Source organism: Chiloscyllium punctatum, chromosome 16 (assembly GCF_047496795.1).
Source record: "Chiloscyllium punctatum isolate Juve2018m chromosome 16, sChiPun1.3, whole genome shotgun sequence".
Classification (NCBI taxonomy): domain Eukaryota; kingdom Metazoa; phylum Chordata; class Chondrichthyes; order Orectolobiformes; family Hemiscylliidae; genus Chiloscyllium; species Chiloscyllium punctatum.
The window spans coordinates 10454378-10472938 of NC_092754.1; the positions used below are offsets into that span (position 1 = coordinate 10454378).

Sequence of the window (18561 nt, forward strand, 5' to 3'; positions counted from 1 at the left end):
GGGACTTGGGGGAGGGGCGTTGGAAATGCGATAGGTGGAAGGAGGTTAAGGTGAGGGTGATAGGCTGGAGTGGGGGTGGGGGCGGAGAGGTCAGGAAGAAGATTGCAGGTTAGGAAGGTGGTGCTGAGTTTGAGTGTTGGGACTGAGACAAGGTGGGGGGAGGGGAAATGAGGAAACTGGAGAAATCGGAGTTCATCCCTTGTGGTTGGAGGGTTCCTAGGTGATGTACGGCCCCGATTCCTGCTCCCACACCTAACCCCGCTCCCACTCCTAGCTCCAGCCCCACACCAGGTCCTAGCTCCCAGCCCTGCCATATTTTCACCATCCCTCCAGAACTCCCCCTCTCTGAGGATGAAAGATCAGTTCTCAGCAGAGGCCTCACCTTCATTCCCCTACGCTCTCGGATTAACGAGTTCAACACGCGGCGAGACATTGAACAATTCTTCTGCCGCCTTCACCTCCGCGCCTACTTCTTCAACCAGGATTCTCACCCACCCTCTGACGACCCCTTCTCCCGCCTCCAACACACCCCATCCACCTGGACACCCCGTGCTAGCCTCTTACCTGCCCTCGATCTCTTCATAGCCAACTGTCGCTGCGACATTAACCGCCTCAACCTCCTCACCCCTCTCACCCACTCCAACCTCTCGCCCTCAGAACATGCAGCCCTCCACTCCCTCTGTTCCAACCCCAACCTCACTATCAAACCGGCAGACAAGGGAGGCGCGGTAGTAGTTTGGCGCACCGATCTTTACACCGCTGAGGCTAAACGCCAGCTCGCGGACACCTCCTCCTACTGCTCCCTTGACCATTACCCCACCTCCCACCACCAAACCATTATCTCCCAGACCATCCATAACCTCATCACCTCAGGGGATCTCCCATCCACCGCCTCCAACCTCATAGTCCCACAATCCCACACCGCCCATTTCTACCTCCTGCCCAAAATCCACAAACCTGACTGCCCCGGCCGACCCATTGTCTCAGCCTGCTCTTGCCCCACTGAACTCCTCTCTGCATACCTCGACATGGTCCTGTCCCCCTTTTTAGTCCAAGAACTCCCCACCTACGTTCGGGACACCACCCAAGCCCTCCACCTCCTCCATGATTTTCGCTTCCCTGGTCCCCAACGCCTTATCTTCACCATAGACACCCAGTCCCTGTACACCTCCATCCCCCATCACGAAGGACTCAAAGTCCTCTGCTGCTTCCTTTCCCACCGCACAAACCCTTCCACTGACACCCTCCAACTGACTGAACTGGTCCTCACTCTGAACAACTTCTCTTTCCAATCCTCCCACTTCCTCCAAACCAAAGGAGTAGCCATGGGCACCCGCATGGGCCCCAGCTATGCCTGGCTCTTCGTAGGACATGTGGAACAGTCCACCTTCCGCAGTTACGCTGGCACCATCCCCCCACCTTTTCCTCCGCTACATCGATGACTGTATCGGCGCTGCCTCGTGCTCCCACAAGGAGGTTGAACAGTTCATCCACTTTACCAACACCTTCCACCCTGACCTCAAATTTACCTGGACCATCTCAGACTCCTCCCTCCCCTTCCTACACCTCTCAGTTTCTATCTCGGGCGACTGAATCAACACGGACATTTACTATAAACCAACCGACTCCCACAGCTACCTAGACTACACCTCCTCCCACCCTGCCCCCTGTAAAAATGCCATCCCATATTCCCAATTCCTTCGTCTCCGCCGCATCTGCTCCCAGGAGGACCAGTTCCAATACCAAACAACCCAGATGGCCGCCTTCTTCAAAGACTGCAATTTCCCCCCCGGTGTGGTCAATGATGCTGTCCACCGCATCTCCTCCACTTCCCGCTCCTCCGTCCTTGAGCCCCGCCCCTCGAATCGCCACCAGGACAGAACCCCACTGGTCCTCACTTACCACCCCACCAACCTCCACATACATCATATCATCCATCGTCATTTCTGCCACCTCCAAACGGACCCCACCACCAGGGATATATTTCCCTCCCCTCCCCATCAGCGTTCTGAAAAGACCACGCCCTCCGTGACTCCCTCGTCAGGTCCACACACCCCCCCCCCCCCCCCCCCCCCCACCAACCCAACCTCCACTCCCAGCACCTTCCCTTGCAACCGCAAGAAATGCAAAAACTTGTGCCCCCCCATCCCTCAGTTCCTTCCAAGGCCCCAAGGGATCCTTCCATATCCGTCAGAAATTCACCTGCACCTCCACACACATCATTTACTGCACCCGATGTGGCCTCCTCTATATTGGGGATACTGGCCACCTACTTGCGGAATGTTTCAGAGAACACCTCTGGGACACCCAACCAACCCAACCACCCTGTGGCTCAACATTTCAACTCCCCCTCCTACTCCACCAAGGACATGCAGATCCTTGGACTCCTCCATTGCCAGACCATAGCAACACGACAGCTGGAGGAAGAGTGCCTCATCTTCCGCCTAGGAACCCTCCAACCACAAGGGATGAACTCAGATTTCTCCAGTTTCCTCATTCCCTCCCCCCCCCCCCCAAAACCTGGTCTCAGTCCCAACCCTCGAACTCAGCACCACCTTTCTAATCTGCAATCTTCTTCCTGATCTCTTTTCCCCCCCCCCGACTCCGGCCTATCACCCTCACCTTAACCTCCTTCCACCTATCACATTCCCAATGCCCCTCCCCCAAGTCCCTCCTCCCTACCTTTTATCTTAGCCTGCTGGACACACTTTCCTCATTCCTGAAGAAGGACTCATGCCCGAAACGTCGATTCTCCTGCTCCTTGGATGCTGCCTGACCTGCTGCGCTTTTCCAGCAACACATTTTCAGCTCCCAACTCCTGTACTTAATATTCTGACCAATAAAGGAAAGCATCCCAAATGCCGCATTCACTATCCTATCTACCTGCGACTCTACTCTCAATGAGCTATGAGCATGCACTCCAAGGTCTCAACACTCCCCAGGACTTTACCATTAAGTGTATGAGTTCCTGCTTAAAATGTATTTTCCTGAAATGCAGCACCTCCCATTTATCTGAATTAAACTCCACCTGCCACTCCTCAACCCATTGGCTCATCTGACCAAGATCCCATTGTAATCCGAGGTAACCTTCTTCGCTGTCCATTACCCATCAATCTTGGTGTCACTTGCAAACTTACTGACTATACCCCTTGAGCTCACATCCAAATCATTTCTATAAATGACAAAAAGTAGTGGAGTCAGCACCAGTCCTTGTGGCACTCCACTGGTCACTGGCCTCCTGTTTGAAAAGCAACCACCATCCTCTGTCTTCTACCTTCGAGCCAGTTCTGTATTCAAATAGCTAGTTCTCCCTGTGTTCCATGAGATCTAACCTTGCTAACCAGTCTCCCATGGGGAACCTTGTCGAATGCCTTACTGAAGTCCATAAAGATCATGTCTACCACTCTGTCCTTCTCAAATCCTCTGAGTTTTTTTTTAAAAGTAACAATCAAGTTTGTGAGACATGACTTCTCATGTACAGAGCCATGTTGATTATCCCTAATTGTATTGTAGTTGTCCCGAGGTTGGCGTAACCTGTTGTAATTCACAATTCTCATTCTCTTTCCTCTGCTCCCTCCATCCGCAATTGCACCCCCCCCCCCCCCAGAATATTTTTAGAAAATGTTTCCTTTTGCACTATTTAATTTGCTTGTTTTCACACTTCTCAAACTTCAAGTAGTTACTACAGATTTGTTCGCTTTGGTTCACAACAGTATCCAGGCACACTCATATGCGGCAACCTTGATATATTGCCAGTGCTGCCATCCTTAAAGAGTTGCAATTAATTACTATCACTTTGTATGCTATTTTAACTTTGTAAGAGTGGAAGAGACTTTAATCACTTAGCAAATACTAACCAAGCAGTTAGCTCTTTGTAATGGAGCAAGAACCGATTTTCTGTAGGGTGAGAACGGTTGTACTTAAAATCCAAATTTGCACTCCATTTCCTCAGTTATACTTCCTCACTGGATTTAACACACTGCTGCATGGTGAAATGACAAAATAATCATGTTCAAATTGGACATAGTGGAGTGGTAGCCCTTGCAACTTATGGAGGGCATCTGTGGTAGGAGGGCCAGATCAGGTTATGTTCTGAATGTGTTTTTTTTTGAGAATCCTGCCAACCCAAAGCAGCCCAGGTTTCTGGTACATACCTTTCTGTTATAAGGGGAACCTGCAGTAGATATTTGGCCTTCTGAATGAGGCAATTAATGTTTGGTAGTGAATGACAAGAAGATTCATGGCATTGGTCACCTTTTTAAGTATGACTGAGTTGGCCATGTTTGTTAAAATGTAATTGAAGATCCTTCATCAAGAAGGTGTGGATCCCTTGGAATTTTTCCTTTTTTTTTATTAGGCATAGCTTTTGGAGGAACTCCATTAATACTTTGTAAAAGTTTTATTGCTGCTGCAACTGTTCTTCATCTATATGGTGACTATCGCTGTCACTGTGCAACCGTGGAGGGAATCAATGTTTCAGTTGACACGTTGCTTTGTCTTGGAAGGCACTGAGCTGTAATGATCCATACAAGTTTAGATTATTCCATATCTTACGGATGCCTTATGGATAGAGGCTTTAGATGTTCAAAAGGTGAATTACTTGCTGTAGAATTTCTAGTTTCTAAATCCTGTAGTCACAGTATTTAAGTAGCTGCAGTTCAGATTCTGATTGGTAGCGTTGGAGAATTCAGTGAATGTGATGCTATTGAATGTTTAGGGAAGATGATTAGATTCTCTTTTTGTCAGATGACTATTGTCTAGTACTTGGACTATTACGCAAATGTTATTTGTTGGAACTAAAAGTGGTGAGATTCAAAGCAAATTAAAGTGAACTGGTTTCATGACCCAGTTCTATTTAATTAAGCTGTATTTAAATTTGAAATGTCTGGAGGTGCACAGAAGTGGAACTTCAGTGGAGCACAAATGCAATTAAACTGCAAAGTTAGTATAGATATCCATTGATGTTTTCTTGTGCATCTTTCCTTTTTGGTTTGTGTCTCATCAGGAGGTGTACATGGGCTGCATAGCAGAGGAAAATTTATCCTTCGATCTTATTTGAAGTTTTGATAGTGTGGCTGGGAAGAAATAGATTTAAAAGAAAGGAAATGGGTTATAATTCATATTGAATTGTGTTGTGGCTGACTGCCAGTTCACTGCAGTTTTTCTTCTCTTGCTGTTATCGTTCCTTGCAGTGCTTCCTAGTTTTATCTTGGGATGTCAGCAGGAACATATTTAGAAAGCCAGCCTCATTTAAACCATTTATTACAAACCGCTCCAGCTGTTGTTAGCAATATCAAACAACATGAAATTTCAGGTGGAAACTATCCTTGAATAAAATCTCTTTCTAACAGATCTCTAACTGCACCATTGGTAATGCTACTGCCACCTAGAGAAATTTCCTATATTAACTGGTCAATTTTAATTCTGCATTTAGTAGATTATATCTGTATAATTTTTCAAAGGTAATTGGTTTCAGCTAAATTCAAAAAATTGGACCAAGAACAAAAAAATTAAATGGAAGAAGACCATTTTGGCTTATCTCTGTGATAACTATAATAATTTTTAACCTTGAGAGGTCTGTTTTGTTTCCAAATAGAATATTGAAGTAAGATGGTAGCTCTCCTCCCTTCTGCATCAGAAAAAGTATTACATTTAAAGCATTTAGGATTTGAGCAAAGAATCTAAGTTAACACTTCTGTGCAATATTAAATATTTTCAGGGATTGTTTTGTTTGATGTTTAAAATTGGATGAATTTTACCATGGAGTTGGAGTGAAATTTGCATCGTTGTCTTTTGCTGTCTATCCGATGATAAAATTTGAGAATTATATCTACTGCCTGTCAAATGGGACATTTTAAACATTCTCCATTGGGTGCAAGTAAAGAGATCTTATCATCAAAAATGAAGATTGACCTATTTTATATTTTTTATATGCTGATTAAATGTAGAAGCCCTGTGTTATCAAATAACATGCTACTAATTGACTATTGTAACTTTGCAATGCTATGTCACTATGACTTTACTTTTGCTTTCTAAGATAAAAAGTGATCATTTTCAGTGATTTTCTACAATGTTTCTTAGAATAATAGAACTGGAAATTACAGATTCAAATAGTCAATCCAAGCTAAACTTCAGGGTCCTATGTGCTCAGGGTATCAATGAGTTACAAAGAGGCTGTCATGAGAAATAGTCCACATAAGATCAACATCCTTCTGAAGTTGAAGTTAGCATGTATTTTCAAGTTACCCTGGCCCAAAATGTAATACCAAAGCTGGATTCTGAGTGCAAAATATGAAGTGTTTCAGTTCCCTGTATAGTGGAAGTTATTTGTTTTGTTTATCTGAGAATATAATCAAAAATGAAAGTTGGGTAATGGCACAATTGGATAGTTGGTAGTCCTGAGAAATATGTTTACCTTTTTTTTGTACCAGTTTGAATGTTGGTATTTCCATGGAGTGAAATATTTTATTCAGACATGAGTTGTCAGATAATTTAAAAGTTAATTTCAGAGCACAGAATCTAATTTGTTAAAAAGCTTAATTCAGTTCTTTATTATTGTTTCCAAATTGGTCAATATTTTTGTTTGAATTCGGTGGACCTACATATAAAATAAAACTAATCAAATTGTTGAAGTTCTCATTTATGGAAAGTTTGACTGGCCTTTTTTTGAAGTGAACATGTTTAGTAGTTGGAAGGAAATTATGTACATTGTATTAGAGCATTCATTTGGTTTAAAACCAACTCATCAGCAACACTTTAGTAGTTGATACTGAGTATTGAGCTTGAGTAAATCTTTATGGTTGCAGTAGGTTTTTTTAATAGTACAGTATAAATACTAAGTAGTTAGGGTTGGGGAGATGGAAAATGTGGGGTGGTGGGAAGAGGAAATATTTTACACCCTGACAGCTGTTTGCACACATTCTATTATGAGATTGATGTTCAGAAAAATAAAAATAGTCAGAACTTCAGTTCAGTTATTCAGTAAACTTTATCTGAGAGCTGTCACTACAACCATTAAATATGAAGTATTACACAAAATACTGCCATTGAAAATGATGAATCGATTCAGTAAATATCAAATTGAACGTTTTTACAACATATAAAATAAATCTTGAGGAAACACAAATGTTAAATATTATGCTCTAATGGGAGCCAGTAATAAAGCTTAGCAGTATTTTTACTTCCTAAAAATGTCTGCTGCTCTCTGTACGATAGGACTTTGATCCGATTTCCTTTTCCGCATTATAACCTCATTGAAGCAGCTGTTGTCTCTTCTTGGAAGTCTACTGAGGTATAGTTGTAATGTAACGTTGCAGTGACTCTGAACAAGCGTTGCAATCTGTTTGTTACAAAATTCTCTTAACTGCCCAACCACACTCACCAAATCCTAATTAAGCCCTTTCCCTTATTTCCCTGAGCTGTTCTGGAGTTATTGACTTTTGTATACTTAAGCTGGATTAGTGGCTGTTGGCTTTATTTGTAGGGCTGAAGAGCTTTGGACAGTATGGTGAGGTATGGAAGCTGTGAAGATTTTTACGTTTTTATTCAAAATTATAGAATATTCTATTTGAGAATGTTTGTAATAGTGTGTGGTAGGACACATATATTTTTGTTGGATTTAAGGTAAAGTGTCTGAAATAGAATAGCCATTCAATATTGGAGTGCGGTATGGTTCCTTAATGTATACTCAATACTAATTTGAAATACTCAGCTGCAATACCATGTGTAAAGCTTCTTTTTAGACTTGAAAATACTCTGCAACCCAGAAATGTTTTATTTGGGCCAACGTAAATTGGTGTATAGTTTTGTAGGATATTTTGTTTAGTTTTCAGATTATTTTCAACTCTAGCTTCTAACATTTATGATGCCCAAATCACTAAACTTAATAATAATTTGAATTAATTTTTTGCTATATGAAGTGTGAAACTACGTGCAAAGGATAACAGAAGTTTGAAACTCTGTTCCACAAAACAGTAATTTATGCTTAGTAAATTGTTCATTTAACTCCAAGATTGATTTTTATTAATCACTGGTAATGGAAATGAAGCAAAGACATCCATATGGATTTGGGTCACAAATAAGCCATGATCTCATTGAGTGGTGAAACATGGCTGAGGGAATAAAATGGCCTACTGCTGTTTCCATATACAAGTAAACTAAATTGGAAAAGAACGGCGTGGCTTTGGATTTCTAAGGAGAGTAAGAAATTTTTTTTATCGGAAAATTGGTATCCATTTTTCCTATGTTCTTATCCGTAAGAGACTGTTGATGTGAATGTTTAACCCATTTGATTTCTTTACTTTCTTTGATTTAAACCTATGTTTTATTTGTTCTGTGTTATTATACTTATTCCATTAACAAACAACAATTTTGGAAATTGAGATGAGACTTCAGTGAATTGAATAAACTCTCTGGTCTTTGTTTTTGTAACTTTACTTCTTGGTTAGTCAAGGCTCTTTCTTTTTCCCTTGCTAATGAAGGGAATTGTGTGACAGTTAAAATAACTGAGAGACTCTGATCCTGAATTTAGATTTGGCTAAGAATGCAAACTAAAAACACTAAATATTATCAACATCTTAGTTTGAAAAAGAAAAAGGAAAACAAAGTATTGAAAGATTGTAAGTACTAAGAACTGGAACTTTTAGGAATTCTATTATTGTTTCAACTACTGTCAGATTTTTAAATGTTGATAGTTTCTCTGATACGAATTCAAAAGTGTTGGTTTTTTGTGGGACTTTGACCATGAGCAATCAGTTGTTAGTTGCAGTAGTGTATTATAGAACTGAAGATATGTGCATACTTCGGGGTAAGAACATTCATCTTTAGCTTGCACTTTTATTTCTTAATTTCATGTGTTAGATCAATGTTGTAATACAAATACTTTTCTGAATTTGTCAGAAACCTATTACTTTCAAAGAATTTTTACTTGGTGGTTTTATTGTCACTGGCTTGCTGGTGACCTGCTATCTACTTTAGGAGAAAGTGAAGACTGCAGATGCTGGAGATCAGAGCTGAAAAATGTGTTGCTGGAAAAGCGCAGCAGGTCAGGCAGCATCCAAGGAGCAGGAGAAACGACGTTTCGGGCATAAGCCCTTCAGGAATCACTGATCCTTGAAGAAGGGCTTATGCCCAAAATGTTGATTCTCCTGCTCCTTGGATGCTGCTGACCTGTTGCGCTTTTCCAGCAACACATATTTTTCAGCTGCTATCTCCTTTACACAAGTACCGGAAACAGTACACATTAATTCATCAATTTGTTGCTCCAAACTTCGAGGGGTAATTGAACAGCAACATTGTTTAACCATGGTAATTATTTTAAAAATTCAGTATTAATAATCATTTGGAATCATTTTAAACCAGTATTCTGTATCTAAGGCTCTGCATTTCAGCTGATTAAATTATTTGATTTTATTGCCATGTAAAAGATTTACAGCACATCAGGATGTGGCCTAATGTGCATCCTTAATCACAATAGGCCGTTCAAAAAATATTCCACAGTTGGTTTTATTTTCTTTAACATGAACAGGAAAATGCCATAGTTCCAACAATTTCATATGGTATCAGATTTTGCAGGGTTTAAAAAGAAATTTAATTCCTATTTTATACTTTATTCTACTAATTAGGATTTTTGAGACATTTTATTTTCTCCAAATTAAATAATCATAGAATTGTTGTGTAATGGGTGATAGCTAAAATGTTACATGAACATTTTGTTTATGCCTCTTTATGTTGCTTCACCAAAATGCCACTGAAGTTTAAAGAAGACATCTGTTGATGCCTGGCCTACCTCATTTACAGTAACAATAAAAATTCACTTTTTTTTTGTGGGTCTCTTGATCTAAAACATGAATACTGGTCTCCAAAATGCATTGAACCAATTCAGTATTTTTTAGCATTGCATTTGTGGCATGCTAATGCATCAATTTGGCTCAATCTTCAGTACTCTGATCCACCTGCCATGTGTGATGGCGAAAAGGTATATTACTTCTAAACACGTTCCTGGACTAGCCTCTACACTAGCGTAAAGACTGGAACAAAATTATAGAGGGATGGTGCACAGAAGCAGTTTTCTCTAATCTGAAACAATATGTGAAACAGTGCTCTTGTTTGAAGAAGATAATCTAGTCTGAGGAAACAAGAAATTGAGATTTAAAAAAAATATATATTTTATCTCTCCTCAGAAACTTGTATTACTATCTGAATTGCTGCCTATTGCAATACAAATATCTTTAAATGTGAAGTTCTCCAAATTGTTGTGAAATAAAATGAACCATCACTTTACTTCATTTAGTGGTGGGACCTGGCAGGATTTCTCCCAACTGTTGCAATTAAAATCTCCACTGTTTAAAAAGAGCCTGTTCTACATGAATATTTGATGGCTTCCTTTAGTTACATCAACATCATTGAGATTATATGTTGTGCAAAGTTCCTCGCATAATGTCAAGTTCCCTCTTTTTTTATTTCTAGAACTATTTGCATTAACCAAGTTGTTTATATTCTAATAATAGCGCACATTTACAGAATTTTGAACTGCAAGTTGATTATTTTTCTGTTAAATTTAGTGAGTGGAAAGTTGTCAAGTATGGGTATGCAGTTTTGCTGTATACATTTCCAACACGCTGAAGCTGCTAGGAAGCGCAGGAGTGACTTTACACCGTGTCAGGTAGAGAAGAATGTGACTGTAAAGCAGAAATGTTATCCTGTTACTTCTAAGCATTTTGCACTACAATGATCTGGTTTTCCACAACTTTGGGACAATTTACCAAGGTATATATGTCAAGGCTTTAATTAGTTCACCTTTTGTTTGTTTAATTATTGGAAAGTTTATTTTTGTTTCAGTGAGTGGAAGTGATAACTTATGTTGGTAATGCAAAGTGCCATTTCAGACTGCAAAATGCCAAAAGTTGTTTGAATTTGTATTGGGCAGGCATGTGCATTTGCAAGCTATAACAAAGCAAATTGTTATTCCTAAATGATATTTGGGCTTAATTTAACCTCTGACTCAAAAAGACAGCAAAGCATTTTTTTTTGCATTGTACACATCAGTAGTCCTAGAGATGTACAGCATGGAAACAGATCCTTTGGTCCAACCCGTCCACACCAACCGATATCCCAATCCAATTTAGTCCCACCTGCCAGCACCCAGCCCATATCCCACCAAACCCTTCCTATTCATATACCCATTCAAATATCTCTTCAATGTTGCAATTGTTCCAGCCTCCACCACTTCCTCTGGCAGCTCATTCCATACATGTACCCCTCTCTGCGTGAAAACGTTGCCCGTTAGGTCTCTTTTATATCTTTCCCCTTTCATCCTAAACCTATGCCCTCTAGTTCTGGAATCCCTGACCCCAAGGAAAAGACTTTGTCTATATATCCTATCCATGCCCCTCATAATTTTGTGAACCTCTATAAGATCACCTCTCGATCTCCGACACTCCGCTCCGGTGGTGGGGGGGGTGGAAATAACCCAGCATGTTCAGCCTCTCCCTATAGCTCAAATCCTCCAACCCTGGCAACGTCCTTGTAAATCCTTTCTGAACCTTTTCAAGTTTCACAACATCTTTCCGATTGGAAGGAGACTGGAATTGCACGCAGTAGTCCAACAGTGGCCTAACCAATGTCCTGAACAGCTGCAACGTGACCTCCCAACTCCTGTATTCAATAAGAAAACATTTGTGGCTTAGTGCTAGTGCTAGAAAAGACCACAATAATCCATGAACAATCTAAGATTTGGTAAAATTTCAGTTGAATAGAGTGACAGTGTTAACGCTGTTTTTAAAAAAAACCTTTTGAGGTACTTCTAAACACTTAAATGAGGAAGGTAGCAGATCAGCAAAATGTGTACAGTAGCAAAGTATGTAAAATTTTACAGTTTCAGTAGAATCAAAGTCTCGCTGTTGTGGATGTGCTCTTTCAGATAAGCTAACTTAGAATCATATACATCTTAGAGATATTTCTCTGATGATCCATCCTTGGAAGGTATGTTCTGTGTATCCTGTGTTTTCTGTATGGAGTCTTACTCTGCAACAAATGTCAGAGATATTGTTAGGTTTTTACAGCTGGTGTAGAATGACTGATGTATATGTACAAATGACAACCAGATCCACCTGACCACTCCTTCTTTTGACCTCTTTGCTGTTACTGAAATTGTCACATTATTTTTCAATATTTAGTACCTAGGGTGCAGAAGTTTTCTCCATCAAAATAATGGGAATAACAATGCTATTGATTTCACTTCCTATAGCAAACTGTTTCCACATCATCAACTTTATCCCTCATATCAACAGAACTGCAGTTTGCAATTCAGTGTTATGACAGCACTGAGATGAGCTTCCAATCAAATAGCGTCAATCATAAGCGAGGTGGATACTGACTAATCTAATTGACTCTACGCCTGCTTTTGGTTCCACTGCTGAAATCCTCTTACATACCGTTATTGCTTGTAGGCAATTTCAACACTTACTTGACTGGTCTTTCATCTTCCATTCTCTGTAAAGGCCAGAAGACCATAAGATATAGGAGCAGAATTAGGCCATTGGACATATTGAGTCTACTTCGCCATTCAATCATAGCAGATCTACTTTTCACTCCCATTTTCCTGCCTTCTCCTCATATCCGAGGATTCTCTGGGTAGCAAGGGAGGAGATTGCAGAGCCATTGGCCTTGATTTTTGTGTCCTCTTTGTCTACAGGAGTAGTGCCAGAGGACTGGAGGCTAGCAAACGTGGTTCCCTTGTTCAAGAAGGGGAGTAGGGATAATTCTAGTAACTATAGGCCAGTGAGTCTCACTTCTGTTGTGGGCAACGTCTTAGAGAGAATTGTAAGGGATAGGATTTATGCACATCTGGATAAGAATAATGTGATCAAGGATAGTCAGCATGCTTTTGTGAAGGGCAGGTCATGCCTCACAAACCTTATTGAATTCTTTGAGAAGGTGACTAAGGAGGTAGATGAGGGGAAAGCGGTAGATGTGGTATATATGGATTTTAGTAAGGTGTTTGATAAGGTCCCCCATGGTAGGCTACTACAGAAAATACAGAGATATGGTATTGAGGGTGAGTTGGAGGTTTGGATTAGGAATTGGCTGGCTGGAAGAAGACAGAGGGTAGTAGTTGATGGCAAAGGTTCATCTTGGAGTGCCGTCACTAGCGGTGTTCCGCAAGGATCTGTTTTGGGACCATTGCTGTTTGTCATTTTTATAAATGACCTGGAGGAAGGGTTAGAAGGTTGGGTGAGCAAGTTTGCGGATGATACGAAAGTCGGAGGAGTTGTAGACAGTGAGGAAGGATGTGGCAGGTTACAGCGGGATATAGAGAAGCTGCAGAGCTGGGCAGAAAGGTGGCAAATGGAGCTCAATGTAGCTAAGTGTGAAGTGATTCACTTTGGTAAGAGTAACAAAAAGATGGGGTACTGGGCTAATGGTCGGATACTTGGTAGTGTGGAAGAGCAGAGGGATCTTGGTGTCCATGTACACAGATCTCTGAAAGTTGCCACCCAGGTAAATAGTGCAGTGAAGAAGGCATATGGCGTACTGGCTTTTATTGGTAGAGGAATTGAGTTCCGGAGTCCTGAGGTCATGCTGCAGTTGTATAAGACTCTGGTGCGGCCGCATCTGGAATATTGTGTGCAGTTTTGGTCGCCATACTATAGGAAGGATGTGGAGGCACTGGAACGGGTGCAGAGGAAGTTTACCAGGATGTTGCCTGGTATGGTAGGAAGATCCTATGAGGAAAGGCTGAGGCACTTGGGGTTGTTTTCATTGGAGAAAAGAAGGTTTAGGGGTGACTTGATAGAGGTGTACAAGATGATTAGGGGGTTAGATAGGGTTGACAGTGAGAACCTTTTTCCACGTATGGAGTCAGCTATTACAAGGGGGCATAGCTTTAAATTAAGGGGGGGTTAGATATAGGACTGATGTTAGGGGTAGGTTCTTCACTCAGCGAGTCGTAAGTTCGTGGAATGCCCTGCCAGTAGCAGTAGTGGACTCTCCCTCTTTATGGGTATTTAAGCGGGCATTGGATAGGTATATGGAGGATAGTGGGTTAGTGTAGGTTAGGTGGGCTTTGATTGGCGCAACATCGAGGGCCGAAGGGCCTGTACTGCGCTGTATTCTTCTATGTTCTATGTTCAATGTTCTAACCCTTGATCATCTTACTAATCAAGAACCTTTCCATGTCTTAAAGACACTCTATAAGGTCACCTTAGTCTCCACTCCAAGGAAAAAAAAACCCCAGCCTATTCAGCCTCTCACTATAGCTGAAACCCTCCCAGTCCTGGCACGATTCTTGTAAATCTTTGCTGCACCCTTTCAAGTTTACCAACATCCTTCTTGTAGGATCATACACAATATTCCAAAACTGGTGTCATCAATGTCCGTACAGTCGCAACATGACATCCCAACTCCTACACTCAATGAAGGTAAACTTGCCTATTTACCTGTAACTCCACTTTTAAGGAACTATGCACCTGCACCCCTAGTTCTCTTTGTCCGCAATACTCCCCTAGACCGTATCATTAACTGTACAATTCCTGCCCTGGTTTGCCTTCCCAAAATGCAACATCTCCCGTTTATCTAAAATAAACCTCATCTGCCACTTTTCTGCTCATTGGCCCATCTGTTCAAGGTCCCGATGTATGCTACACCACCTATTTTGGTGTCATCTGCAAACTGCTCACCATTTTTCCTGTATTCATATGCAAATCATTTATATAAATGACAAAAAAGCAGTGGACCCAGCATTGATCCTTGTGGCACATTGGTCATAGGCCTCCAATCTGAAAAACAGCCCTCTACCACTACCACCCTCTATCTCTTACCTTTAAGCCAATTTTGTAGCCAATTGGCTAGCTCCCCTGGATCGCATATGATCTAAACTTACTAACCGGTCTATTGTGCAGCACCTTGTCGAATGCTTTGCTGAAGTCCTGCATCCCCATTCTAAGTGATTAAAGATTTAACAGCAAGCTAGGTTTGTTCAATACATTGCATCAATTGAATGATACTTTGATCTTTTACTATAAATTCAGTGTCCGAAGATCATCCCCCACTAGTTACCTGATGAAGGAGCAGTGTTCCAAAAGCTTGTACTTTCGCATACACCTGTTAGACTACAACCCGGTGTTGTGATTTTTAACTTTCTCCACCCAGTCCAACACAGGCACCTCCACATCATGAAGTCCATATAGACACCGTCTACTGCTCTGCCTTCTTCAATCTCCCTTTTGTCACCTCTTCAAAAAAACTCAATCAAATTAATGAGACATGATTTCCCATGCACAAAGCCGTGCTGACTGTCCCTAACCAGTCCTTGCCTTTCCAAATGCATATAAATTCATTGCCTCACGATCTGCTCCAACATCTTACCCTCCACTGATGTAAGGCTTTTCCTTACGTCTTTTCTTAAATAATGGCACCACATTAGCCAACCTCCAGTCTTCCGGCACCTTACCCGTGGCTTTTGATGATCCAAATATCTCAGCAAGGGGCCCAATCTCTTCCCTGCCTCCCCATGAAGTTCTGGGGAACACCTGATCAGGTCCCAGGGATTTATCTACCTTTGTTATAAGACATACAGCACACCTCTTCTGTAACATGAACTATTTTCAAGAAATTTCCCCAAGTTCCCTAGATTCTAAGTCCTTCTCCACAGTAAACACTGATGCAAAATATTCATTTTGTATCTTGCCCATCTCCTCGGCTTCCACACCAAGATGGCCATGCTGATCCTTTAAGGAGCTCTATTTTCTCCCTCAATGCTCTTTTTTCCCCTAATGTATTCATAGAATCTTTTCCTGGATTCTCATTTTTGGAAGCTTTATTTGCAGTTATCTCTTGTCCCCTTTTTGCCCTCCTCAGTATACTCTTATGAGCTGTTTTGCTCTTCGATACCAACTGTCTATACCTGACATATGCCGCCTCCTTTTTTTTTCTCTTGACCAGAGCCTCAATTTCTCTAGTGATCTGGCATTCCCTACCTCTACCAGCCTTTCACCCTAATGGCAATATACTGCCTCAACTCTTGTTATCTCATTTTTGAAGGCCTTATTTTTGCCAACCATCTGTGAATAGCCTCCCCCAATCAACTTTTGAAAGTTGCTGGATAATACCATCAAAATTGGCTTTACCCCAATGTAGAACTTTAACTTTTTGATCAGTTCTATTCATTTCCATAACTGTTTTAAAACTAGTAGAATTATGACCCCTTGCCCCAAAGTGCTCCTCCACTGACACCTCAGTCACTTGTGTTTCCTTATTTTCCAATAGAAGGTCAGGTATTGCTGCTTCTCTAGTAGGTACATCTACATATTGAATAAGAGGGTTTTTTTTGTACACACTTAATGAATTCATTCCCATGCAGCCCTTAACATTATGACAGTCCTAGTCTATGTTTGGAAAGTTAAAATGCGTTATCATTACAACCATATTTTTCTTACAGGTAACTGAGATCTCCTTACATATTTGTTTCAGATTTATAGCTTCTATTGATGTTTACCCTTACCTTGCCATAGATGTTCATAGAACTGAGTGGAAGAGATGTGCCTAATCGTTATAGGTATTGTGAAACAGAATAGATTTTAATTAGGGTCTCTTCATATGCTACTTGGTCACAGAACAGTATCAGTGGAGGGCATAAGGACATCAATTCACAAGTCACAGAAGCTCCATTTCAAAATCAAGAAATTTAAGTTAAAACATTTGAGATTTCTGAATGTGAGTGTAGGTTGGAGATGGTCATGACAGTAATAAATATGTAATCCATACCAGACATAATTTTTTCACAAGCCTATAGTTTTTGGCTGGAGGGTTGATAATCATTTTCAGGTATTAAGACATGAAAGAGCTTGTATTTCAAGTATTCTAGCTTTCATAAACTTTACAGGTGGCATGAATGCTATATCATTGATAATGTAGAATTAGAAAGTAATTGTAAAGCTTAATTTGATGGTCTGCTGTTACATGTATGCACAGAGGGAACTTTACAGTTGGACAAAGAGGAAGTTTGTGTGAATGGTTTTTTTTGTGCTTTGAACCATAAATCATTGAGACATTTAAGACCAGATGCAGAGAGCTGACTGAATTTAGCATCAGACATAACGACTAATTATGTAAGCCTGGCTAAATGTAAACACCCAGAGACCACTATATATTCCACTATAGTGCCAATTTTGCAACCCGTATGTACATGGAGAGAATTATCCCATTGCACGACACCGGTGAATCTTGTAATGCTTTGTTTGCATACCATTAAAATAGTTTTTAAAATGCCTCAGTGAGTCCATCTTTGCATTGGAGTGACTGCAATATTATTTAATCCAATAGGTATACTTAGTTGTATTATTTGTGAAAAATTTATATGTTTTAAGCATGTTGTGGGGGATAAAAGATATATTCCTTCTAAACAATAACAATTTGTTGGTGTATAATGGCTTCAACCTAGCAAAAGATCAGCTGCAGCAATGTAGTGGGGATCATGTATATTCCTTCATAACCAGTACATAGGAAAGTGAAACATTTCAGATAATCCTGTTCATCAGGGAATGAATGTCTGGCAACATAGAGAAGGTATCAACAAAGATGGTTGTGAGGTATAATTGATTTATCATTGTTACAACCCTGGGCAAAGTTCTCCAAATTATTACAGTTCCAGACAGGATACGCCAAATTATTACACTCACAGGTGACGAAAGATAAACTGGCTCCGTCTTTATAGTATTGACGTTGTTAGTCAAAGGGTTGATTTTGAGATTCTTGGCTTTGTGGGTTGATTTGAAATTCTTTCCTATTAGTTCATTTTGACAGTAGCTGGCTGACAGCATTTTGAAAATTGTTTTTTGTTTCTTTTTAACCTACACTGTTAATGTGTTTACCGTGATCGTGGGGGATTTCAATATGCAGGTAGGTTGGTAGTGGTTTGCAAGAAAAGGAATTTGTGGAATGTCCACGGGATGGCTTCTTGGAACAGCTTGTGATTGAGCCCAGTAGGGAACATGCAATACTGGATTTAGTTGTTGTGCAATAAGGTAAAATTGATTAGAGAGCTTAAGGTGAAGGAACCCTTAGGAAGCAGTGATCATCACCTGATCGAATTTACTTGCAATGGGGAGAGAGAGAAGATAAAATCGGAGGTAGCAGTATTTCAGCTGAATAAAGACAGCTACAGAGGCATGAGGGAGGCGCTAGGTAGAATTGACTTGGAGAGGAGCCTAGCAGGAATGACAGTGGTACAGCAATGGCATGAGTTTCTGGGAGTAATTCGGGAGATCTAGCAGAGATTCATCCTACATGGGGGAAAAAAAGCATGGTACAGGGAGTACAAGTCAACCATGGCTAATTAGGGAAGTCAGGGATAACATAAGGGCCAAAGAGAAAACACGTAAAGTAGTGAATAACAGTGGGAACCCAGAGGATTGGGAAGTTTACAAAGACCAGTCAAAGGCGATCAAAAAAGAAATGAGGAAAGATAAGATTAAATATGAGGGTAAGCTAGCCAGTAATTTAAAGGAAGACTGTAAGAGTTTCTTTAGATATATAAAGGGCAAAAGAGGACATTGGGCCACT

At 40.8% G+C, this 18561-nt stretch overlaps 1 protein-coding gene across 4 annotated transcripts in view; it reads left to right on the forward strand.

The window, feature by feature from the left end:
* Positions 1-18561, forward strand: part of ptpn11b (protein tyrosine phosphatase non-receptor type 11b) — a 134680-nt gene that overhangs the window by 16956 nt on the left and 99163 nt on the right. The window contains exon 1 of one of the 4 annotated variants that reach the window (XM_072586208.1): positions 7325-7512. The exons of the other annotated variants lie outside the window; for them this stretch is intronic. Coding sequence (XP_072442309.1) covers positions 7505-7512 — 8 coding nt within the window. The 5' untranslated portion in view covers positions 7325-7504. Of the gene's footprint in view, positions 1-7324; positions 7513-18561 lie in introns of those variants that run through there. 4 annotated transcript variants of the gene reach the window in all.